This window comes from Hippopotamus amphibius, chromosome 7 (assembly GCF_030028045.1).
Source record: "Hippopotamus amphibius kiboko isolate mHipAmp2 chromosome 7, mHipAmp2.hap2, whole genome shotgun sequence".
NCBI classification, from domain to species: Eukaryota; Metazoa; Chordata; class Mammalia; order Artiodactyla; family Hippopotamidae; genus Hippopotamus; species Hippopotamus amphibius.
In genome coordinates, this window is record NC_080192.1 from 74,995,854 (window position 1) to 75,021,703 (window position 25,850).

The following is a 25,850-nucleotide window of genomic DNA, read 5'->3' on the forward strand; positions in this document are numbered from 1 at the left end:
TTGAGCTTTTGGTTCTACACTGAAATGTTCGATGCAACAGCATGGTTGGAAATTCTCTTTTCCAACCGTCTTCTTTCTTCCCCGGTAGACGCAATTCTAGGGAGCCTGAGGAGGCTTGCGCTGGCCTCTCCCATTGTTCTAAAGAGAAAACAAAAGAGTGAGCAGTGCTCTTCCCTCCAAGCCTGCGGCTGTCAGACTGTGGTCTATTTGTGCAAGTGAAATCAACAGTCGTGAAGAAACGCCAAGAACCCTAATCCTGGGAAGCTTTTTTTGCTCTGTAATCTGTGGTAAACTTATAATAACCAAAAGTATGGAAGATAAAAAAGAAGGGGGGAGGGGGTTGGACACAAACTTAAAATTTGAAGTTTCAACTGTTTGCTGAACTCACATTCTCTCTGGGAGATTAGAAAGCAGATGTTCAGTGGGTGTGTCTAGACCAGCTGAGAACCCTTGTTTGTGTATGAGCTGATCTGTTTTGGACACAGCTTTCTACTGTGTGCAGAATTCTTGCTGCCCCGGGGATTCCAGACTGATTATGCTCCAGTGCTTCTGACCAGGAGAGCACAAACAGACACATGTAAGAAAGGTCAAGGCACATACTCAGGAGACCAGAGTGGGTGGAGGTCAGAGTTTCTGGAAGAGGTGAGATTTGAACTGGGCCATGAAGCGAGGGTAGGTATTTGTCAGGTGGTGACAGGAAGGTGATTTTAGACAGAGGCATAAAAAAACAGGTCATGAAGCAGAAAAAGTTCTGGTTCCTTAGGAAGCTAGACAGTGTACAAGTGGGGCTAGAGCTGAGGATTGACTCAGGAAGCTAAAAAGACCCTAGACTTTATCATGTAGTCTGCTGTCTACCAAGGCCTTTCTTCCTTTTTTTTTTTTTTAAATAAATTTGTTTATTTATTATTTATTTTTTATTGGCTGTGTTGGATCTTTGTTGCTGCACACAGACTTTCTCTAGTTGCGGCGAGCGGGGGTTGCTCTTCATTGTGGTGCGTGGGCTCCTCATTATGGTGGTTTCTCTTGTTGTGGAGCACGGGCTCTAGGTGCGTGGGCTTCAGTGGTTGCAGCACATGGGCTCAATAGTTGTGGCTCACGGGCTCTAGAGCTCTGCGGCACGTGGTATCTTTCTGGGGCAGGGATTGAACCTGTGTCCCCTGCATTGGCAAGTGGATTCTTTTTTTTTTTTTTTTCATTAAACAATTTTATTTAAATTTCTAATGAGCATATCTAGCATCAGGGTTTGTCATGATTGAATCACTTTCTGCATCATTTAGTTTTCTAAAGCAGATCACCTTTACTTCTATTCAGATAAATTTTGAACCTGTGTTTAATACACTCTCAAGACTTTGCTCCAAACCACAAAATACCACTTGCTATTCATGATTTTCACAATATGATCATGTACTATATTGCTTTTTTTTTTTTTTTTTTTTGGGGGGGGGGTACACCAGGTTCAATCAACTGTTTTTATACACATATCCCCATATTCCCTCCCTTCCTTGACGCCCCCCCCCTCGAGTCCCCCCCACCCTCCCTGCCCCAGTCCTCTAAGGCATCTTCCATCCTCGAGTTGGACTTGGCAAGTGGATTCTTAACCATTGCGCCACCTAGGAAGTCCCCAAGACTTTTCTTTATTGTTTCTCTCCCTTGCTGGGACCCTTGTTTCAAAAAGTTGACTTATCCAGACTGCAGTCAGCAAGAATTCATTTTCCTATCAAATCACTCAAAGATGTAAGTCAAATCTAATTCACATGAAAGAACTGTTGTTCTCACATTGACATGGTCTAATTCTAGACAAAAGTGAGGAAAGTTATCTTAATGTTTTCAGTTTTAGTGTGGGTCAGTGTACAGTTTCCATGTTGACTCTTTGAAATGCTATTTCATTAACTACCTACATAAGACCTCTAGGAGTGTGGGCGTCCAGGTGGGAAACCATTGCTCTGCTGAGCATTTGAGGAAGGGAATGGGAGTAACACCACTGGTATTTTTAGGATAAGAAATAGGAGGGACCAGAGACAAGGGTTAACTCAGGAGAGGGTTATATTGGTGGCAGTGAGGGTGGGAAGAAGGGGTAGGTGGTAGGAAAACCCACCAGGCCGTGTGACTGGGTGAGGGGTAAGGAGACAGGGAGGACGTGGTGGTGCCGTATGTGCTGCTCTAGGACTAGCTTATCGGGAAGTGAGAGGAGACTCCCAGTTCTGGTGAGGTCAGGCTCAGGGCTAAGAGGGCCAGGAAAGAGCCAGAGAGCCACATCTGTCCTCAGAATTAAGGGCCCCTCTCTCCATATTAGCTGCATCCTGAGACATGAGGAAGACCTGTGAACCCGGTACTGACCTTTTCCTGTCACATGGCCCCCCATAGAGTCCCAGGTGGCTTCTTTCCTCTTGCCACACATGCATGTGCCTTGCCCTGTCCTCTTCAGGGCTTGGTGACACATGGTTATGCCACTGCTGCTCCTTGACCCCAGCAGCCCTTGGGGTCTTCTTACAACCTCTCCTGTGTCTCACCCAGCTACCCAGCCCTGCTGACTCTGTCTGTCTTTTGCCTGGATCTCTCAGTTGTATTCTTCTGATCTCAGAGAGACAGCAGTGAACAGTCCTGAAGAGAGGTCTTAGTTCCCTGCCCAGGAACTGAACCTGGGTAGGCTGGCTGAAAAGCCAGGAATCCTAGCCAGTAGACCACCATGGGCTAGAGGCTAGAAGCACAAGGAGGCAAAAACTGTAAAAACAGGTACAAAGTTTATTATTAGAGACACAGCGCAATGTATGGGAAGGCACACAGCGAAGCAATTTGTATATTTAAGACAGAAGCAAGGCAGAGATACACTCCCAGAGAGAAAGGGTAGGGGCGTCCTCTCTAACGAGGAGGAGTGCAGTAAGTCAGGAGCTAGGCGGAGATACACACCCGAGAGGAGCGCGGGCGTCCTGAAGGAGGAGCATGGTAAGGAGGTGGTTTAAATCCCTCATATAGGACAGGCCTTCCGGGTCTTTGTTTACCTTTGCCCAGTTATCTTGTTTCTGTTTTCACACGTGACGAGTCCCAGGACCCTCCCCAAGATGTATGTGCAACTTTTTCCAAGATGGATCCCACTGCAGAGGCCTGTGGGTGCATGTCCACATTTATTATGGGGTGGCGCTCGCTCCCTTTTCTGACCCTCAAGGAGCCTTCTTGCACATGCACAGACAGGGAAGTTTTCCTGACCTCAGGAGTGGGCACTTTCTCTCTTTACTTTAGCAGACTTCAGCTTCTGCCACTAGCTTTGTCCTTGGAGTGTCTGGGTGAGAATAAAGCTTCAGTTTTACTCCACTTGACAAATACCAGCTGTCTAGCCCAGGGGCCCATCTATCTGCTACCTCACTTCCAAGTCTTTAAAAATATTTCTGTCCAGAGGAATGGTGGGATTTTGTGAACAGATCTATCACACACACTTTTAAAGCCAGTAGACTTTGTTGTGGTAGCATTCTACTAGAGATAGACCTTGGAAAAGACCAGCTTAGAAAGAGACTGTCCAGGTATATCGTAAGCTAACAGATTGACACGGTATGAGCTTGTCACCATTTCCTGTGTTCTAGAGCAATGTACCTTTATCCATCTGACCACATACAGCCTTCCTTTTGTATTGGGATGGGATTTTTCTTGATCGATTAGAAAGGCCCTCCCCCTTTTTGATCATGTGCAGAGACATTTCAATCCAGCTGTGAATGAGCAGGCTCCAGTGAATGAGATTTTCTATTTCCTTTGGCTACATCCCATAATTCTGGGGTCCCTCTGTTTTTGTGCTCAGGTTGATCCCATGTTCCAGAAGACGGCAGCCTCGTTTGACGAGTGCAGCACCGCAGGGGTGTTTCTCTCCACACTGCACTGCCACGACTATAGAAGTGAGCTGCTCTTTCCCTCCGATGTCCAGACTCTCTCCACCGGAGAACCTCTCGAATTGCCGGATTTAGGCTGGGTGGATATGACCGATTTGAAAGGTAAGTCCACGTGAAGCCTTTGACCACAGCAACTCAGTCATCAGAGACATTTCTATATAACCATGGATGTAGTAAGCCCATCATGCTCTTATGTTGCTTATTTACCCAGAGGGTTCCTCTAGAATGACAAAGTGGGCAGTTTTTTGGGGGAGAAACTTAAGTTTTGGGCCTCTCTGCAGCATGGAGTCTTCAACAGGAGTAGCCAGCGCTTGTTGTCCCATGGCCTTCGGGTGCCCTGTTAGCAGTTGGTTCTCACCACCACCCTGGAGTGTCAGAGTTTTGGACTTGGAAAAGGGGCTTTTTAAGAGACTTGTTGAGCCAGAGGCCTTGTATTTGCTTGTTACTAATCCAGGGTTCCTGAGGAGAAGAGGGCTTTGTGAATTGTTTTCAGAATCCTCCATGGTGGTCTGAGAACGGATCTGTCTTGTTGTCAGTCCCTTATACTGGCTTGGCAGTGATTTTAACCCCCCTCCCATTTTACCTGTCCACACTCCACTCTGGGGGGATCCTTTGAGGATGTGACAGGCGCAGGGTGGTGTGAAGGCCAGGCACTCTACTTGTGTGGAATGATTATTGTGTGTTGCATGAAATTGATCCTCCCCTCTGCAGGGCTATGCAGATGTTATGGTGCCCATTCTCCTCCTGTCTATTCTTGTATAAAATTTGCTAAGTATAACTATTTTGTACTAACAATTGTCCCGGTGTATGCACTCAACTGAGGTAGGTGATCTGTCCCTAGTTTAGTTTGGGACTAAAATAAGTGACATTGCACAATTAGTTATGTACTTAGAACGCTTAAGGATGGGTTTTTGATTTCCCAACTCCAGCATAGAGCACAGAGTCCATTTCAGAGTCAAAGTCTGTGCTTTGGGTTTCTGCTCTAGTGTTTTCCTGATTCCTGGAATGCCAGTGTGGAGCCTGCCTCTAGCGCGGCTGTGTGCCTGAGCGCACGCCCTCTCCCGGGAGAGTGGTCTGCGACACAGATCGGCTGCCAGCCAGCCTCTGCCTGAGAACAGGAGGTGCCGTGCTTCTCTCTCCGTGGTGCTGCTCTGGTTGTCTTGAGGGGCTGAGGCGTGTCTCCTTCCTGCTCTGAACCTTCTTTGTGCTCTTCCTGTCCTCCCAGCACCCCTGCAGCAGTGTGTGGAAGATCGCCAGATCTGCCCTTCCCTGGCCGGGTTCCAGTTCACTAAATGGGACAGTGAAACACATAATGAGGTTGGTCAATTTCTGGACTTCTGAGGGCTCCAGGCATTTCTCCAACAGCTCGTGGTTTCAGTGAGATGGCTTAAGATTAGTTCTGCCCAATGGGAACCAAAATTGTAGCATCATTTTTATTTAGCCAGCAGTACAGAAAATATTTCCTTTGGCTTCTCCATAGGGAGGGATGGGAGTGGGGCTGTGCGCTCCGGCAGGCCCATTAGACAGCTGGGATGAGAGTATTCTCCTCTCGTCTGCTTCCCCAGGGTAGGGCAATCCTTCTTTTCCTGGGTGCACGATTTTTATCAGATTTACTCTCAAACATGGTTGTCCCAGTGGCCTCTGGTGTCTTAGGCTGCTGTCAAGCTCGAGGAATTTCCTGCTCTTCAGGGTTGAGTCCCTTGGCACTGAGTTTCCTGAGAAATTATCATGTGTAATATTTTCCTCTGTGTATTTTTAGCCTGGGCCCCTTTAGCCTACTTACTACAACCTCCAAAATAAATGGTCTCCATGGAAAACTGTTTTCTCTAAACATGGAGTTAAAGGATGCAGATTCCTGTTTCATGTTTTACAAAATGTGCCTAACGACAATACAGCTTCATCCTGTGCCGCACAATATAAACTTCCTCAGTGCTTTGCTGGCTCCGGGGAAGCGGGGGATGGGGGTGGGGGAAGGCACTTCCAGTGGGGCGGGTCCTCCAGCAGTGGCTGGGGTGGTGATGGGAACGTGGGGAACTGGGGAGCTCTCTTTTTGTCCCTTCCAGTCGGTGTCGGCCCTGGTGGACAAGTTTAAGAAGAATGATCAGGTGTTTGACATCAATGCTGAGGTGGAAGAGGGTGACTGCAGGGACTTCCCTGATGGGCCCCTGGAGGACGACTTTGATGCCAGTGATGAACTGGACCACACCGAAGCTGGGGACCACACCAAGCTCAGGAGCTGGAAGGAGCCCTGCCATGTTCAAAGCTGCCAGTAAGGCGCTCAGGGCCACGGGAAATGTTCCCATAGGAGTTTTCCCAGATTTCCTGCTGGGACAGTCTAATTTCATCTCTGTGACTGGCTGGGCTCATGTGCTGTGTTGTAATACAGGCTGGGCAATTCTGACTCACAGTGGAATCAATCTACCTTTGATTGTCAGCTCAGTCGCTTATTGATCATAAACCTGACATTGCAGGAGACCATAAGCATAGAACTACAATACATAAAGCGCTGGGTTATAGTAGCTACTTCAGTGGTGGCTCTCCTCACCACCTCTGTTTTGGTAACCGGGAGCGTGTTCCCTTTCGACACCCTACATGGGGTCTGGCTTTTGGCTAAATCACTCCATATCGGTTATAGACAGAAAACAGGCTTATGTGTTGATTACCGGAAAAAAGTGGCCCCTGCCTACAGGGCAAAGAGGGGTCTGGGCAGTGTTGGTCATTAGATAAGTAGACTGGGTCATTAGATAAGCAAAGCAACGAAGATTAAAAAAGCAGGTAAAACTGAGCATATGGGGTGGGGGAGATGGTAGAATTGATCTCTAATAATTTAGAGTTTTGATTACTCTAGTAAGCATCATAAGAAAATCTGAATTTTGTGGGCATTTATTATATGTACTCAATAGGTTAATGTTATTTTAACTTTAAGTATGATCTGGAAGCAGGATCCCACAATCCTGTAGTGCCGAGGAACTCTAAGGGTCTTGTGTGGGCCTGGGTGTAGCAGATTCCACAAGACTAGAACAAACAGACCTTCTGATAACCCCGCGCCTATAGCAGCAGCTTGGCAAGCCTGGGATTGGGGACAGCCAAGCTTGTTTAGTATGGGTGCAACTTTAGAAGCTGTTCAGTGTCATTTCCCACCAAGGCAATGATCCCTTCAAGAGCAATGCTTGAGTGTCTCCAGGATGAGACTGCTTTCTTGAGCTCACTTTGTCTGCCTATATGGGGAATGCTTAGATTGATAATGCCTCTTCAAATCTGAGTAGAAGGCCAGGGGCTGAATGTTTGGACCTCAAGGAAAAATTACCCGCCTAGGGCCTTTGCAGCTCTCCTCTCCTGATTTGTACTATTACCAGACCTGTGGTTTTGTCCCTGTTCCCATCCCATCTTCTTTTTTAATTTTTTTATTTTTTAGAACTATTTTTTATATAAATTTATTTAATTATTATATTGGCTGTGTTGGGTCTTTTTTGCTATGCGCTGGTTTTCTTTAGTTGCGGTGAGTGGGGGCTACTCTTTGTTGTGGTGCACGGGCTCCTCATTGCCGTGGCTTCTCTTGTTGTGGAGCACGGGCTCTAGGTGCGTGGGCTTCAGTAGTTGCAGCACATGGGCTCAATAGTTGTGGCTCACAGGCTCTAAAGCTCAGGCTCAATAGTTGTGGCACACAGGCTTAGTTGCTCCGTGGCATGTGGGGTCTTTCTGGGGCAGGGATCAAACCCGTGTCCCCTGCATTGGCAGGCGGATTCTTAACCACTGAGCCACCTAGGAAGCCCTCCCATCCCATCTTCTAAGAAGTGAGAAGTAGTAGGCAGGTTGGTGGGATGAGCTCGTTTAATATCTTGAAATGTCAGAGAATCGCTATCACTTTTCCTAAACAATGAGGTGACATCTAAGGAACTAATGTAGCAAAGGGCTTTAGTCACTTGTTTTGTTATTTTGTTATAACCATGCAACCATAGGTTAGTTTGAACAAATTTTGAACAAACGTCTCCATTTCTCTCCCCGGTTCCGGACAGAACAAAATCTTAGACTCCATCCTACTGAGTGAGCACATTAGGCGCAGGAGGCTTAGGTTCTAGTCTAGGGTTTTATCCATCTTAAAATCCCTACCCCTGGTGTAGGGATAGGGAGCTTCCCAGGAGCTAAGCAAGTGTTTGCACTGAACTAAACCTGACCCTGCCGTAAATGGCTGTGAGACGTGGGGCAAGTGGCGTCATCTTTGGGGTCTTTGTTTTCTCACCCATAAAATGAATGGTTGGGACTAGATGGTAATAGTAGTATCTGATGTTTATTGAGCTCCTTATTATTCTGACTTTGTACCAGATGTTCTGCCAGGTGTCTTACCTGCATTATTTTGCATAATTTATATAATATATAAAATACAATCGTTTAATCCTTACAACAACCCTATAATTAGGTCCTGTTATCTCCATTTTATAGATGAGGAAACAGGCTCAGAGAAGTTAGGTAACGGGGTGGAGCTGGGAGTTGCCCAGTACTCTTGACCAATCCTGGCTGCAAGTAATGAGCTGTGGGTGGAAGTTTCCACCCCAAAGCACTTAACTCAGGGTCTCTGAGGCCAGGCATCGCATCTCAATTTCCCTAAATCTCCCTGGTGCTTGTACAGTGCACCCAGGGTTGAAAACGTACTGTTATGCAAGGTCTTTAAGGGCTTCTGTGGCTCAAGGTGGGGTGGGGCAATGCTGAATTACAGACGCCAGTGCTTGTAGGAGACCCCATGTGATTGGTCCATGGCTGCAGCACTTTGACAGCCATGCACATTGTACATTAATAAGGTCTGAGAAAGTGCTTTATGGCCAAGAGCAGCTTGGTTGCCCTCCCTCTTCCTGTAGCAGCAGGGCCGTGTGCTCTCTAGCCGATCTCTCTGGGTGCAGATGTGCCTTTGTAAGGTATTCACTGTGGTTAAAGATCTAGTCCGTGGTCCAGGCCCAGACCACAGCCTGCTCTGTGCTTGCAAAAATGAGGTGTTCTGCTGTGTGCTGGCTGATGTGCTAGGAGGCAGCTCGGGGGAGACCTTTAACCTGCAGGTATTAGTGCAGCATGACTGAGCTGGTGCTAAACTGAAGGAGGGGACCTGTGGTTGGCAGGGAGTGGGAAGAAGAAATAAAGACTTCCTCCAGAGGGGATGAGAAGCTTGATAGAAGGAAGGCCTTGAAATGGGTGGACTGTGGATTAGGTTAGTTGTTGAGTGGGGGAGTTGGGACCAGTAGGGTGCCTGACACATAGCATTGTATATTAAAGAACTATTAAAAGGCTTTCAGGGCCTCAGTCTGGTTCTGGCCCACAGACTCTCAGAAGATGGGAGGCAAGCTCTTTATAGCTTTGCCTGTAAGTTCTCAATAAATTGCCAGCCCAGCTGCCAGCACTTTAACAGAAGAGTATCTGAGAATTGAGTGGGGATGCTCCTGAAGCCATCTTCTTCCTCCCTCTGAATGGAAATGCAGTACAATGCAGTACAGTTATTACTTAATAACATAGGCTAGGCAATTACAGACTAGAAGTCAGGATTTTTTAGCATATTTTAATTTTAAAAATTGTTTTCGTTACACAGTAAATACACAAATGTAGTTTACTGGTTTGTAAAGATTCTGTAGATAAAGGCAAAGTCCTTCTTTTAAAGCTTTTTCAGCTTATTGCATAGGCTTGATATAAAAGGGGATTTCTATGTATGGCTCAGTACAGGTGAAAAGATCCTCACTGTGTGAAGTTTGCTCATTGCCTTTATCTTTAGAGGGCAGTACAGCAGCACTCACAGGCTTTCTGACCTGCCAGTGAGCTCCCTTTAGGTGAAAGCTACCTCACACGTGCTAGTACCTTGCAGAAAGAGCAAAAAACCAACCCAAAATTGCCATGCTGGACGGGCCAGTTAGACCCTTCACACACAGCAGAGTAAAGCTAGATGGTTTAACAGATAGATTATAAAGGGGGCCCCCAATCATGGGGGAGACATAAATTAGAATAACATTTTTTTCACTTTCAGTAGGAACTACAACAGTGTTAGTGGAGCCATCATTTATGGAAGGATGACGAAGAAGGAACGCGGTTATCATGTTGTGTGGCAGGAAGCCTTGTGTGTGGAAAGACCCCAAGGCTGGGATTCAGGGAATGGTGTCCAGCTCCCAACTCTGCTTTTACTAGCTGTGTAGTCTTATATAAAAACTCAATTTCTTTCTGTTTTCTTGTCTCAAACGGGTTAACTTGCATTTTATGAAGCACTTTGAAACATCTAAAGTACTTATATAGCTATGATCCTATTATAAAATGAAGAGAAGCAAAAGCACTGGTTAAGTAAAAACTAAGGGCTTATTAATGATGAAGTATTTATGTTGGACTTACTCTTAGAAATGTTGCCCATTTCTGGAAAAGTAGGTAGAGTCTGCAGCTGTGACATATGCTGCTTTACATGTAAATACACAACTGTTTTGTATATATTGCCACGTGCATGATTGTACATGAAAAACATGATTTCATGTGTGTTGCAGAGAAGAAATGATGCCCTTCGGGAATGGAGATATTTGGACCATGTGTCCCCTTCTATCCATGAAACCTGGAGAGTATTCCTACTTTAGCCCCCGAACCATGTCGATGTGGGCTGGCCCAGATCACTGGCGCTTTAGACCCCGGCACAAACGTATGTACTTTTAGATGGAACTTTGAGAAGAGATAGTGCAGATGATCAGCCAGTCAGCAGTTCAGCCGAGGAAGGGAAGTGCCAGTCACTGTCCTGTACTTCCTGACAAGCTGTAGAAATAGACAGATAAGCAGCCTCCCGGTTGGACAGTCAGTTGGCCTGGCCTGGGATGAGGGCTCAGTTAAGACTGAAGCCTCTTGAGTGGGAAGAATGAGTGCCCAGTCAGGAGAGCTGGCTTGTGACTTTGTCCTGCCCTAGCACCCACGTGACTTCACCGTGGCCGGAGGTGGGAATGCCCCCCAGGCTCCAGAGGGCCGTGTGATGACTGGACAGGCAGCACTCTGCAGCCCTCTAAAGGGCCGTGCCAGTGTTATGTATTTTGCATTCTCTTTGAAAAGAAGTGATTAACTAGCATATCTTTTTAGTATTGTTTTGTTAGCAAAAACACAAATTATAAGGATAAATATTGGGTGCATGATTTGCCTTTCCTAGTGCTGTTTTGATGCTCAGACACTAATGCTATTTTGTGGTTGGTAAGATTGTCAAGTGATCTTGCAAGATGAGTAAATAGGCCACAGAGGTGAGCGGTGTTGACATCTGTTTCATTTCTGCAGAAGATACTACCTCACCATCAGAGAACAGAAAGAGGAGCACAAAGAAGAATTTTGAAATCGACTTTGACGATGATATTGACTTTAAAGTATATTTTAGAAAAACAAAGGTTTGTGCTGGATTTATTATTTGTTTTCTTAAATCACTCTTTGCACTCTTTCCCTTTTAGATGTGGTTTTTAAAAATTCATTATAAATTTAACTCTTAGAGCAATCGGATGGCTGCATTCTCCCTCAGTCCCTGAAGAAATTAAGAAATAGTCCCAAACTCGGTGGCAGAGAATTAATATGAATAATGCCTAACAGAATCACTCCTTTACACAGAAGTGGGAAGAGTAGTGCTGCTCAAACCCTTCCCAAGCTCCTTCCCCCTACCAAAAAGAAGTGTGTGTGTGTGTGTGTGTGCGTGTGTGTATAAAAGATGGCTAAAAAGTACCTTTTTTTTTCAATAGGCTGCTACTACTCTGACCAAGTCCACTTTGGAGAACCAGAATCGGAGAGCCACTACTCTTCCTACAGATTTCCACTATGTGACTGAAAATCTTGTCAAGCTGCATCTCAAACCAGGCATCAGGGTAAGGCTGTTGTTTGGTTCCTTGAGGTCACATTGTTGAACGTTTTCTTAGCATCAGAGGTGTCAAGTGGCGGGTAGTGTAACTGTCAATGCCTGTGAGGAGGAGAGCGTGAGCAGGAATTCATGTTAGCCCAGGGGAGTTACCAGGAGATTGCATGGGTAAGGCAGAGCTGGAGGGAAAAACTCACAGGACAGATGAACACTCAAGACTTGAAAATACCTCACCTGGTTGGACTGCTGGACACTGGCCTACGTGCTGAAATGCAAGGGGGATAAACAACCTTTTGTCAAGGCTTCTGTAAGCTGTTATTTCTTGATTCTTTCGCTTTCTCATGATAGTTGTGGATTTACTAGCCAAATGCATTCCCCAGCCCACATTGCTTCCCCATGATCAACGTGTAGATGCAAGCTTACTGTGACACTCGGGGTGACATAGGTGCCAGTCCTCAGAGGCTCCCTAGTGATGCACAGTCTGCCTTTGCTCCTTCTACGACTGTACAGACGAGCACTCTAGACTACCTGGTGTGCACCCCAGTCGCTATTCGTTTGCCTGTGGCCCCTCTGGTGATGCTGAGCAGCAAGTGTGTGTTCCGGTTGCCAGGGTAACCAGGCAGTGGCGCATACTAAGTTCCATTTTATCTGGGCCCTCTGCTCATTTGCATTCCTGGTTGTTTTAATTTGTGGTGTCAAGTATACAAACAGTCTACAGTTTCCTCTTCCTTATTTTGCCTGTTTCTCCACAGGCTTAATGATATGTATACAGTTCCCTAAAGTCACTGATATCTCACATTCTGTTTTTATAATCCAACACTCATAATTTTCTTTCTAATTGATACTGTTCAGTTAACAAAATGCTCTTAAAAATTCAGAAAGAACTAATTTACTGTTATATGTCAGTTATACCTCAATTTAAAAAAAGAAAAAAATACAGAAAGAGACACCAAGTTGCAGCAGTAGTAGCAAATATGATCACGGTTAGTACCATTAGATCAAGGGTACCTGTCTGCAGCCTGTTAGGAGCTGGGCTGCACAGCAGGAGGTGAGGGTGAGCGAGGGAGGGAGCTAAGCTAAGCGTCATCTGCCTCTCCCCATTGCTGGCATTACCGCCTGAACCATCTCCGTGCTGCCCCCCACCCCACACAGTCCATAGAAAAATTGTTTTCCACAAAACTGGTCCCTGGGGAAAAAAGGTTGGTGACCGCTGTGTTAGATGCCGGCAGCTGCTTGCTGTAATCGCAAAATAAGAGCCCTGAGGCAGAGAAGCAGAGCCAGGCTGCTGGGGAGCTGAAGGGAGATGGTAGGACACTTCCACCAAGCCTGGCCCAACCTCCAGCTGCTTTCCATGGCCACAAGTGGCCTTTTCCTCCCTCAAGCCCTTACTGTGAACATTGAAGAATGTGGCTTAGGTGGTAATTTGCATATTCAGATGTGAAGGTGGTAGAACAAAGTCATTGGATCGTTGCACTCCAGGAGTTGTTTTGTGTGGTTTTTTTCCGTAATTGTTTCTTACAGAGGAGAGAACTCCTGCTTCTTCTTATCCACAGGGACAAATTTCCCTACGTGTGTGACAGGGCAGCCAGGCAGCAAGAGCCCGAGATTCCTCACCTCATCCTTCCAGTAGAGCTATACCAGGAAAATTACTATTAAACACTGGAAAGTAAACGCTGGACTATTATTATGCATTCAGTCTGACTAGAGACTATACAGGCCAACCACCAGTTTAATATCTTACAGGGTGATTCTAATAGCAACCAGCCAATACATGAGGGGTCACATACCCTTCCTGAAACATTTCTTGTAGACTGTGGATAATTTAGAGTATGTCCAGAGGAGAGTATTATTCTAAATGGAGAGGGATCTAGAAATTGTGTCATATGAAGAAAAGTGGAAGAAAGTGGGCATTTCTTAATATCTATTCTTTCTTGATATCTGTTTATTTTTGGATTTGTATTACAAAACATAGAGGGTTTTTTGGGCTACTTTTGGAGTATTAGTTCATTGTCCTTCTGTAAACTGTATACACTTTTAATCCCATTTCCTTTACCCCAAAGACACTCACCCCAGGTGAAGATCACTGGCCTAAGGGCCTGCAAATATGAAGGGCCCTTCAGGGTGTGGTCAACAAGCACTTGCAAAAGAGGAGGCAGACTTGTTCTGTGAGGCCCTTGAAAGTGGAAGAAGGGCCGTGGATGTGGTGACAGGGAGCAGAGCTAGTGTTTCTCCCTGTAGCTATGTGGGGAGCAGTCATGGCTCCAGGAATGGGACCAGCTGCCTGTGAATTAAAGCAGTGATTGAGTTTTCTGTCAGAATTGTTCAAGCAGCAGCAAGTGGACTTCTTTTCAGTAGCTGTAGGTGGTTTGTTGTTAGTGAAGGAACATTTTTTTAAATTAAGTTGTGTGCAGACCTAATTGCAAAGCAGCTGCTCTGGTGTATTAGGGATGGATGACGGCTTGGAGCCCTGCTGCCCTGGGCTTGCTCTGGAGTGGAGTTTCGTGGTTAGGTGGAAGTTGGCTGGATTAGGTGACCTTTCAGGGCCCTTATAACCCTAACATCCTGGGAGATGATGGTGGGAACTAAGGTTATCTCCCCAACCTAGTTTATTAGCTGCTTTTCTGGAAATTGCTTTCTGCAGTTGTTCTTTCCTTCATTCTAGTTAATTAAGATGGCCCAAAGCCAGAAGGCAGGGACCGAGCATTATGAAGAAGTTGAAGACTATGATTACAACAACCCTAACGACACCTCCAACTTCTGCCCTGGATTACAGGTAACCGGGGGCAAGAGCTCTGTCCTCTCTTTTAAGCAGGAGAGTCTTTCTTTCCTGCTTCCCTTCTCGCCCTTTCCTATATGGCAGACGGTTATAGAAAATCCTGAGTCAGGTGGGGGGTTGTGGATGCTTGCCCTGCCCAAGGCATCAGAGCACTGGGCAGAGCTGAGGCAACAGCCAAAACTCTGGCCTGTCTTACTCTGAGCTCTGTACGTGGGAAAAAAGTGGACATACGCCAGTAAAGTGTCAACATGCGGATGGAGTCTTGAGCCTGTACAAAGCACTTATCTTGGCTCTTTTGGGATTTCAAAGGAAAAGAAACACTCTTCCCACTCTTAGGAGCTAGTATTTTGGCGGAGGAGACAAAACACATAGCCATGTGAAGATAGTGTGTTCTAATGGGGGAGAAAGTATAGCGGGTAGATCTCAGAAGACCAGGTTTGTAGCTCTGATTTTGCTTCTCACGTTGTGAACTTATACAAACTACTCCACATCTTTAGATCTTAGACTACATAATCTCAAAATCCCCCCTGTGAGTCTACAAATGAGATAGCAAATGGAGTTGTAACAGAAAAGGGGGAAATATTGGACCCCATCTGTGTCCCTGAAAATGGGGAGAGGGGAAAGAATTGGAAGAATAGTTTTTTTACCTTCTTTCCTTACTTGGAAGAGAGTTAGGTTGTTACATTTTAGTGAAAACTCAGACTGACCTCTTGACCAGCGCTCCTCAAACTCAGTGTGCATGAGAATCACCCAGAGAGCCTATGAAAAACCAATTCCTGGGCCCCACCCCAGAGACCTGATCTGCTCCTGCTGGGCTCAGGCCGGGAATGGCTTTCTCACCAGCTCTCAGCAGGACCCCTGCTTCTGGCCAGCCGACAGGTCACATCTCTGGAGTGTCAGGAGTGCTTTCTGTAAAATGACATGCTAAAGCCATTAGAAGCAGAGGGGCACTGGCTGTTGTGATTACTGAGTTCCTTTTAACTCTCATTGCAGAGGTCTTAGCTAACAGATGCCTCTCTAGTAGGCTGTATGTGCGCCAGCAAGGTGACTAGAGGACCCAGAAGTCCATTCTAGGTTTGACTCAGTGTCACGAACTCTCAGGTGTTCTGCTCTTCTGTATATGGAATCTGTTGCACTGATATTTCTAAGACCCTCAGACAGCTCAGCTGAACTTGAAGAGCTGTTTCCTTGCCCAGGCTGCTGACAGTGATTATGAAGAGTCAGATGACTTATCTGTGGGACCAGTTGGGACCTTTGACCATTCTGGCCATCCACCTACGACAACACAAGACAACAATGATGCAGCTGAAGTCCAGGGATTAGACATCACCACTTACGGGGAGTCAAATCTGGTAGCTGAGCCTCAGAAGGTAAAGATGAAGCCAAGAATTTTATCTGATATTGTTTGCCTGAGATCTGCTTAATTTGCCTCTTTTATGAGAGTCACATTGGTCTGAGCTTGATTTTTTTTTCCTTCTCGATTTTAACCCATTGCTCTCTTAAGTGGCTGATTCCTAAATAAGTCTGTAGAGAATGGACTAATCATGCTAATTATGTTTGTGTGGAACTAGCCATCTCTGCAAAGATTGTGATAAACCATATAACTGGGGTGAACCAGTCACACAAGCAAAGTATGTGAATGAAGGCTGCAGGCAGAGAAAATGGGTTTCCATGCTAATTGGGTAAGGCTAGCTATTTGGCTCTGGAAAACCTTGGCCAGATTCAGCTCAGATTATCATACATCAAGCATCTGTTCCATACCAAATGACAGGCTCGGTGCTTTCATATACAAGGGTGAGTCAAAAATTATCCACACTCTGGCTTAGAATTTAGTTTTATTATAACCAGAGCGTGGGTAATTTTTGACTCACCCTCCTGTATTTGATTCACTTATCTCGTTTACACTAGAATTCCAGGATACCCTTAATGAAGATTGTGCTTGATCAAAAAGAAATTAGATTGAAACGAGGGACTCTGCCCAAAGAAAACTCTACAACTTTGTGTAAATCAGATTTTTTTTCATGATTTTAACTGCAGTCTTCCTTTTTAGAAAGAGGTGATGGTAAGTTCTTCTTTCTTCTGCTTAGTTTTACTTGTCACATACCTATTTCAGGTAAATAAAATTGAAATTCAGTATGCTAAGACTGCCAAAAAGATGGACATGAAGAAGTTGAAGCAGAGCATGTGGGGTTTGCTGATGGAAATCCCCAAGCAGGCGGACACAGAGGTAACGGGTTCCACTCACCACACACTCTGTGTGCCCAGCACATAGGAGGGCATGGCTCGTGTCTGAACTCCTATATCAATAGCGCTAACGTGGAAAGCATGTATTCAGAAATAGAAGGAAGACATCACACCTATGAAATGAACTAAGTATATGAACAGGCAGGTCACACAAAAGGGGATACAGCTAGTAAACTAGTGTATGGGACATCATTCAGCCTTGCTGGTAATCAAAAAATACAAATGAAGGCATCTTTATGCTGCTTTAAAATAACAGCTTCAGGACTTCCTAGGTGGCGCAGTGGGTAAGAATCCGCCTGCCAATGCAGGGGACATGGGTTCGATCCCTGCCCCAGGAAGATACCACATGCCATGGAGCAACTAAGCCCGTGCACCACAACTATTGAGCCTGTGCTCTAGAGCCCGTGAGACACAACAGTTGAGCCCATGTGCCGCAACTACTGAAGCCCATGCGCCTGGAGCCCGTGCTTTGCAACAAGAGAGGCCACCTCAATGAGAAGCCCATGCACCACAAGGAAGAGTAGCCTCCACTCGCCGCAACTAGAGAAAGCCCGTGTGCAGCAACGAAGACCCAACACAGCCAATAAAATAAATAAATAAATAAATTTATTAAAAAAAAAAAAAAGAAAAAGGAACACAGCAATGAATTGGCCTACTAGGTACTGGTTGTAACATAAAAAAAAAAACTCATTGTGAGGAATTCCCTGGCGGTCCAGTGGTTAGGACTCTGAGCTCTCACTGCCAAGGGCCCAGGTTCAATCCCTAGTCGGGGAACTAAGGTGCCACAAGCCATGGAGCGTGGCCAAACAAAAACAAAACAAAACAAAAAAAATAACAGCTTCAGCAATGAAACATTTTTCAATGTGGAGTTGGGGGAAGGACTGGAGTACTTATTCACTGCTGGGGCAAATTAAGTTGATAACCCTTTTGGAAAGCAGCTTCTAACATTTCAGCTACCATGAAATGTTTAAGCCGTTTAATAATTCTGATTCAGGAAAGTAGTTATATATATTACATATACATATATATGTATTTATATGATGCTGTCAAGTTGTCTCTCCTTTAGAGCAAAGTGAAACCTTGATTAACTTGTTGCAATTAAATGGAACTCTCTGGTTAAGTAGAATCCTTCCATCTCCCCTTCCAGACTTCTGCTCAGGGAATGTTTTGAGCTTTCCAACCTCAATACCTTTTTTTTTTTTTTTTTTTAGAGTGTACAATTTGTTTTGTTTTTAATTTATTTTATTGGTTGTGTTGGGTCTTTTTTGCTGTGCGTGGGCTGTCTTTAGTTGTGGTGAGTGGGGGCTACTCTTTGTTGTGGTGCATGGGCTCCTCATTGCTGTGGCTTCTCTTGTTGCGGAACATGAGCTCTAGGCGCTTGGGTTTCAGTAGTTGCAGCACATGGGCTCAGTAGTTGTGGCACACGGGCTTAGTTGCTCCGCAGCATGTGGGATCTTCCTGGAGCAGGGCTTGAACCCGTATCCCCTGCATTGGCAGGTGGATTCTTAACCACTGCGCCACCTAGGAAGCCTGGTATTTTTTTTTCTTACTAGTAGTGTATATATGGCAATCCCAATCTCCCAGTTGATACCCCCCCAACCCTCCCCGCTTTCCCCACTTGGTGTCCATATATTTGTTCTCTACATCTGTGTCTCTATTTCTGCCTTGCAAACTGGTTGATTTGTACCATTTTTCTGTATTCTACATATATCAAACTCAACACATTCTGTTATACTTTCCCCTGCTGGCTGAGAAGTGAAAGTGCATGATTTGCTTAAGGACTCTGAGCTGTATAGTCTTGAATGTCAGATAAAGTTTCAGTCATATTCATAAGGTTTTATCAATTAAAGTGGGATGGGATGCAAATGTAAGAGAAATGTACTTTTTAAAAATTAGAGAGGGCTATGTTTAACCTTTGAATTTAAATGACTCATAATACCCTCTAGGGATTCTGGTTAAATAGGTTTATTTAAACAAACAACTCTTTATTATGAAAATATCCAAAAGTAGAGAGAAAATAGTATAGTTAATGCCTACTTCCAATAATTATCAATGTGTTATCTATACTGTCACCTAGTCCTGTCCCTCCCCCTCACACCATGTACAAATTCTTAGTTACTTTAACGCAAACACCAGACATAATATCCTTTCATAACTGCTTGCTTGGTGGCGAGGAGGTGGCCCCTGTTGTGTGTGTGTCTAAGTGGAACGCTTAAGTCTACTTTTAGATGTGGATTCTGTGCTGCCCTTAGTTGTATAGTGTAGCTGAAGCTATAAATGATCATGGCTTTGTTTTTTTGCCATTTTTTTTCTTTTATTTTTCAGGCAGGCCCTAGAAGCCTCTTTGCAATCGTCCCTTTCCTGGGATGATACTGGCCACCAACACCCACAACTCACCATAACTTGTCGATGTCAGTGTGTGGCCCAGGCCTGAGGCACAGGTCCCTTTACAGATCCTTTTCTTCAAAACATATCAAAGAAGTTGTTTTGGTTTCATTCGGATGTAGGCTTTTCTTTTTAGAGATCAGCTTTATAAGCTGGTGCTGCTCTCTCAAAAGTGAACTGGGCCCAGTCTGATCTCTAAATGTCCTTTCTTCTGTCAGGCCAACCACAGTGAGAATGGAGAAGCAGTGGAGGTGGCTGACAAGAAGCTCAGCGGGCTCACAAAGGACCTGCAGAAGAGGTGCGTGCCAGCAGCCTCTGCTCCTCTTCCTCCTTCCCCTCTACCTCCCTCTCCTTTCCCTCCTCCCCCTGTGACAGACCCCTCCACACACGACGTGCCATTTTCACACTTCTCGCAGTTTTTCTGTTTCTTCTCTGCATTGATAAATGAGTTAATGTAGCCCACCTTTAAAAAAGCATTTTTCTACCCCAGTGGCTGGAATGAAACAGGAAATACTTTATTTCCAAATAAGAAACTGGAAAAACCTGCTTCTAAAAGGCATCTGATATATTCCTTTGTTTCTCATTAGTTTATTCATTGGACATGTGTATTCATACTTGATGAAAGAGCCTTTGTTCCTGGAATTGCAGTGACAGCTAAATACTTCCTTGCCTCTTTGTTTCACAGCCTGCCTCCCCTCATGGCTCAGAACCTCTCCATACCGCTGGCCTTTGCGTGTCTCCTACATTTAGCCAATGAAAAGGTGGGTAAATCTGGTGAGCGCAGGCATGTTCTGTGTCAATCTACTGGAGCTTTTTATTAGTCATAGCGGCCTCATAGGACATCTTAAATACAGCGACTTATGTAGTACCTTCAACTCAGAGGATGAACCAGACACCTAAAAATAACTTTAGAAAAAGGCCAACGGGTATGGTTAGAAATGAAAATTACTAGGAGAAGCCAAATGGGAAAATTTTAGATGCTGAAATTGTGATCTGTCAGTTCCCAACTTGGAACATAAGGTGTTTTTACATCATTGGGTGACAAAGGCTTTAAAAGCCAAGTCCTGCAAGTGCCAGTGTTGGGGGACACATGAGAAATGTGGTGGAGAAAAGGGAGATGAGGCTGGAAGGAGACTGACCTGGGGAGAGAGCAGAGATGTGGAGGCGACACCAGTGGAGGGGAGCCACCGTGGGCGTGTCTCAGGAGGGAGACAGCAGGAACGCTGGCTGTGAGGGCGTGCTGGCTCCTCCTCGTGCCACGCCAGCCAACAGCTGAGCGGTTGTGGGGCAGTTACTGAGGAGCAGGCAAGACCCATCTTCTCAGGAGCTCTGGACTCTTCCCAGGAGGCACCCTAGCGAGGCAGCCAGCAAGCCCGTGTGCTTGGTGCCACTTGAGACTTGGTGTCCTTTAGCGTCCCCAGGACTGTGGGCTGGGCTGTAGCATATGCCATGAGCATCACCAGTGCTGGGGCTAGACACTTTCAAAGTATCACCGCTAAGCTTTTCTGAGCAAGGTTGGAATCTCACACCGTGCTTGTGGACTAGGTGCTGGTAGACTTTCCCACTGGGTGTGTTCTCCTAGCTCGCGCAGGCCCCCAAAACGTAGGGCGCCTCCAAAGCTCGGAAACTTACCCTGAGTCCAAATTCTAAGTGTTAGTGATTTCACTCAGTTGCACCAGCTGGAGGATCAGTGCTGCCCTGGGCTGTTTCTACTGTGAGAGAGCGGTTTTACCGCCCTCAATCTGTTCCCAGGTAGACTGGGGCCCAGCAGACACACTGCTGGAAAGCCTGAGTGACTCCAGGCTTCACCGAGGTCCGTGTGCTTTGGCTCCGGCACTACTCTGCCTCCCCCAGCGGCAGAGCCGGCTTCACTTGTTTTGCTGTGATCACATCTCTCTAAGGGGCCCCAGAGTGCTCAGTACTGGAAGAATTGGGACGTGGCCCCAGACCATGACCTGTTGGGCTGAGCTTTGGGCTATTTGAGGAGATGTGTCTGGTAATATTGACCAACAGTTACCAGATAATCTATAGGAATCTGGGATAACTCAGAGCTTAGAGCCACCAAGAGAAATCTCACACCACCTTGTGCCAGAACATGACCCTTTTTTGGCCTGCCTTCTCCCAGTTTTTCACTCCCGTCTGGACTCTTCATCTACCTCTCTGGTAACAAGCTCCCCCTCAGCTGTCACCTGGGAGGTGAGGTTTGCGTTCTCAGTCTTTAGCAGGAGAGGAAGGTGTGCCACCACACCGTGCCTACCTCCAGTGCCAGGTGAGGGAGCGATGGTCCTGGTGCAGTTAGGCCTCTGTGTACAGAAGGGCTTCTGACAGCTGTTTAGTCCTGAGGGAACAGTTCCCTGGGGTTGGTGGAGGATCCATGGGGTGGGAGGGTTGGGGAGGAGGTGGGAGTAGGGAAAAGGCCTGGGCAGGGATGGGAGAGGACAGCATGGCCGTCGTGGCCGTCACCAAGGGGTGAAGTTCCCAGGCAATGAGGGAAGGGCCTGGAGAACGCCGCGCACAGACAGTATGATAGACGTATGCCGTGGCCTCCCCGTCACTTCCCTCAGCAACTTCCAGGGCCAAGAGCTTAGCTCTTAGGCTGTTTACAGAGATTGTTGCAGGAATCAGAGCAGGCTTGCTTTTTCCTCCCCGCAGCTGGCAAGGATCTGGAACCAGCTTTATCATGCAGATTATGTTTGCTGTGACAGTTTCACTTATAGTCATGGGACAAACCTCATTCTTTGTCATCACCACCTTGTTACCTCAGTTTGTTTTCTGATTCTTGTATCCTCTGTATACCAAGTTCATTTGTGTTTTATCTTCCAAAAGAATCTGAAGCTGGAAGGAACAGAGGATCTTTCAGATGTTCTGGTGCGGCAGGGGGACTGAGTCCTCGGGGAGAAGCCCTTGCTTCCTCAGTGACCAGGACATCTGCACTTGGTGCTGTGATGCCATGGGCTGTGGCGAGGCTGCAGCCAACTGCTGGACCACCTGTGTCTGTTGCTCTTCCCTCCTCTCCTTCACCATCTGGGAACCAGCTCCCTGATGCTCTGTCCTTGATTAGAGATTTCTGTTCTGTGGAGGGAGGAGAGGGCGAGGACACTGTCCTTAATTATGGAAACTGTGTCCATTCTTTGTATCCATGTATATAGTTTGCCTCCTAAATTGCTCTGTTCTCCATACTTTATTCTTTGTTTTTTGGGGTTTTTTTAAGTATACAATTTGATATTTTTTTCCTTGTTAGTAATGTATATATGGCAATCCCAACTCCCAATTCATCCCACCCCTCCATACTTTATTCTTGTACGAAGGTGAGTCAAAAATTATCTGCACTCCAGTTATATCAAAACTGTGAATTCTACAGCCAGAGTGTGGATAATTTTTGACTCACCTTTGTAGAAAAGATTTTCCCAGGAGGCACTTGTCCTTTAACAGCTACCAAATCCATGTATATAAAATACATCATATGTGTGCTTATAAATGTATATATAATGCTTAAAAATAAAATCATTCTGAATAATTTGCTTGGCAAACTAGTTGAGTGCCCACTGCATGAGTATTGGACCTGGTCCTTACACTCAAGGGGGATGCAGACTTGTTATACTGACACATGGGTCTCTTGTCCAGCTAAGGTAGAAAGTACTTAAGAGCTGAGGTAGTTTGTCCTGTAGCAGGGTGGGGATTTCCAGATTGGGTCCATTGGGCCTATAATTCTGCTGGAGGGTGATAATAGTAAAACTTGCTAACATTTATTAAGTGGCTACTACATACCTTCTGTAGATGACTATTTTCAGCCTTCTCAGCATCCCTGTAAGGAAGATAGCTATTAACACTCCCATTTTACAGAGGAGAAGCAAGTGCACAAACAAACTCACTCGCATAAGGGCAGACAGCTAACTGTCCTGGCCTTGAACCAGGACATCTGCTTCTAGACTTTTATTATTAGCTACTATACTACACATGCTCAAATCACAGGCTCAATACGTGTAGATGTTGAGTCAAGTAATTCTTTACTTGGCAAGTCCTGGGTCTCTGCCAGAGCATCCTGTCACCATTCATTGGGTAAATAGCCTGGATGGTTAGATCAGAAGCAGAGAAGGATATAATTGGTGATTATGCCTGATAATAAAGAACTTGCTCCTAAGCCAAAAACCACACAGAACAAAAACCAATCCCTTCCCCCAGGAATGTGCTTTCCCAATCATGTCCAAAATATTACTCTGCTGTATTGAGAGCGTTAGACTTGTGGACGTGCTTTAGTAGGAAAAGCAGTGATGCTGAGTGAGAATCCATACCCTGTCCTGCCGGGGCTGAAGCCTCCAGCATCTTTCCCCAGGTCAGGGGGAGTGCTGGTCCTCTTGCTCTGCTGTTATCCGCAGGATTAGAACCAGCCAAGCCTGTTCCTTCTCTTAGTCCAGCACACTTCTCTGTAGTGGGGTCTGGGCAGGAGCTGAGCTGCCAGTAAAACTGGCAAGGGTGGTAACAGCATCTTCAGTGAACTCCCCTCCCCTCCACCCTGCTTCTCACAAGCTTCTCCCTCTCATTTACATGGTTGCTGTGTCAGAATTCATTTGGCTGCATAAAATAGGAAACCCAAATAAGTGGGCATGTGAGATAGTTTATTTCACGTAAAGTACATTACGAGGTGGGTAGTCCAGAGCTAGTGTGGTGGTTCCAGTGAACTCATAAAGACCAAGGATCATTCCAGCCTCCCTCTGCCATCCCTAATATATAACCCTCGTCCTTGTGTTTCAAACATGGCTGCTGGAATCTAGCCATCACATCATATTCTAAGCAGCAGAATGAGGGGCTGGGGGAGAAGACAACCACTAACCTACTTTCTGTCTACTTTCTGCCTTTTCAGGACATTTCCTATGAATGATGTCATAAAACAATATGTGGTCTTTTGTGACTGGCTTCTTTCACTTCAAGGTTCATCCATGTTGTAACACTTCCTTTTTATGGCCGAATAATATTCCACCGTATGTTTATACTACATTTTGTTTATCCATGCATCAGTTGCTGGACATTTAGGTTGTTTCTACTTTTGGCTGTTATGAATAATGCTGCTGTAAACATTCAAGCACATTTTTGTACGGAAATATTTTTAACTCTTGTGGATATATACCTAACGATGGAATTGCAGGGTCATATGGTAACTCAGTTTAACCCTTTCACGACTTTTACATTCCCACCAACTGTGTCCAGGTAAGTGGTCCAGTTTCTCCACATCTTTGCCAATAGCTGTTATATCTTTTTTATTATAGCCGTCCTAGTGGGTGTAAAGTGATATTATGGTTTTGATTTGTATTTCCCTGAAGGCTAATGATGTGTATTCATTTTCCAATCTTTTTTCTTTCTGTTCTTCAATTTCTATCAGTTTCTCTTAAAGTTACTGATTCTTCTGCCACCTCCAACCTGTTGTTGAGCCTACACAGGAAAACTTTTATTTCATTATTATAGTTTTCAGCTATAGAATTTCCATTTTAAGGTCGCTTTTATTTCTCTTTTGAGATTCATTTCTTTATTGATTATATATTTTCCTTCAATTATTTGAACGTATTTTCTTTTAAATTCTTTTAACATTTATAAAACCTACTTTGAAGAATTTGCTAAATCCAATGTCCGGGCCCATTTAATATTAATTTCTATTGAATGTTCTTTCTCCTGAGTATAGATTATATAATCCTGTTGTTTCATGTTTAGTACTTTTTGGCTGAAAACTGCATATTTGTAGATAAAACATTGTAGTGAATAGATTTGATCATGTTCTTCTGAAGATGCTTGGATATTTACTCAAATAAGCAGTTAATTTGCCTGGATTCAATTGCAAATTTTGTATCCCCTATGGTATGCAGTTACTGGTATCTGTTCTTATAGTTACCTACTGTTGCTTTTGTTGTGTTTTTTGGGGTCCCCCCCCCCACTGTTGCTTTTAAGGCCTGATTCCATATATCTGCCCTCTGCCTGTAAAATTTGGAGACTGACCAAGAATCTGTGCAGAGATGGGATCATTCTCTCCATGACTTCCTTGCTAGGGTAGAGATTCCCCCATCTTCAAGCTCCTCTGTCTCCCTGGGGCTCTGTCCTTCCAGCCCAGCAAGCTTCAGATTTTTGCCAGATGCGATGTGAGTAGTTGGGGAGTGCACCAGGGGGAAGAAGCATCAAACTCACAGCTCTTTCTCCGCATAGCTCTCTCCCAAGAATAAACTTCTCTTCACCAGGTTTCCCCGCATAGACACCTAGCTGAACTGTCATCTGGGGAAGGCAGCTGATGCTCAAGAATTTTTTCTTCTGAGGGTCTCACACTGCCGGGATTTCTCCCTTTCAAATTCCCAGCTGCTTTCCCAAACCTGAACTTTGAGCTCTGGCCTCTTTTGCCAATAAAACACCATCTTCCACAGCCATAGCTGTTCTATCAGGCAGGTCCCTTGGGCCAGTAAACCACAGACTTGCAACAAATACATTTTCCAGTTGTATTTGGGTTTTTTGTTTTGTGTTTAATTAAAAATCTCTGCTGGGGACTTCCCTGGTGGTGCAGTGGTTGGGAGTCCGCCTGCCAATGCAGGGGACATGGGTTCAATCCCTGGTCCGGGAGGATCCCACATGCCACGGAGCAACTAAGCCCATGTGCCACAGCTACTAAGCCTGTGCTCTAGAGCCCTCAAGCCACAACTACTGAGCCCACTTGCCACAACTACTGAAGCCCATGTGCCTAGAGCCTGTGCTCCACAACAAGAGAAGC

At 45.4% G+C, this 25,850-nt stretch overlaps 1 protein-coding gene across 2 annotated transcripts in view; it reads left to right on the forward strand.

Moving 5' to 3' along the window:
* Positions 1–22,617, forward strand: part of NCAPH (non-SMC condensin I complex subunit H) — a 38,622-nt gene extending 16,005 nt beyond the window's left edge. For both annotated transcript variants that reach the window (XM_057743706.1, XM_057743707.1), the window contains 12 exons: positions 3,788–3,977; positions 5,101–5,192; positions 5,939–6,144; positions 10,379–10,527; positions 11,142–11,248; positions 11,591–11,713; positions 14,366–14,476; positions 15,676–15,849; positions 16,593–16,706; positions 19,327–19,406; positions 19,794–19,869; positions 21,935–22,617. In XM_057743706.1, coding sequence (XP_057599689.1) covers positions 3,788–3,977; positions 5,101–5,192; positions 5,939–6,144; positions 10,379–10,527; positions 11,142–11,248; positions 11,591–11,713; positions 14,366–14,476; positions 15,676–15,849; positions 16,593–16,706; positions 19,327–19,406; positions 19,794–19,869; positions 21,935–21,994 — 1,482 coding nt within the window. In that variant the 3' untranslated portion in view covers positions 21,995–22,617. The remainder of the gene's footprint in view (positions 1–3,787; positions 3,978–5,100; positions 5,193–5,938; positions 6,145–10,378; positions 10,528–11,141; positions 11,249–11,590; positions 11,714–14,365; positions 14,477–15,675; positions 15,850–16,592; positions 16,707–19,326; positions 19,407–19,793; positions 19,870–21,934) is intronic.
* Positions 22,618–25,850: the final 3,233 nt, after the last annotated feature.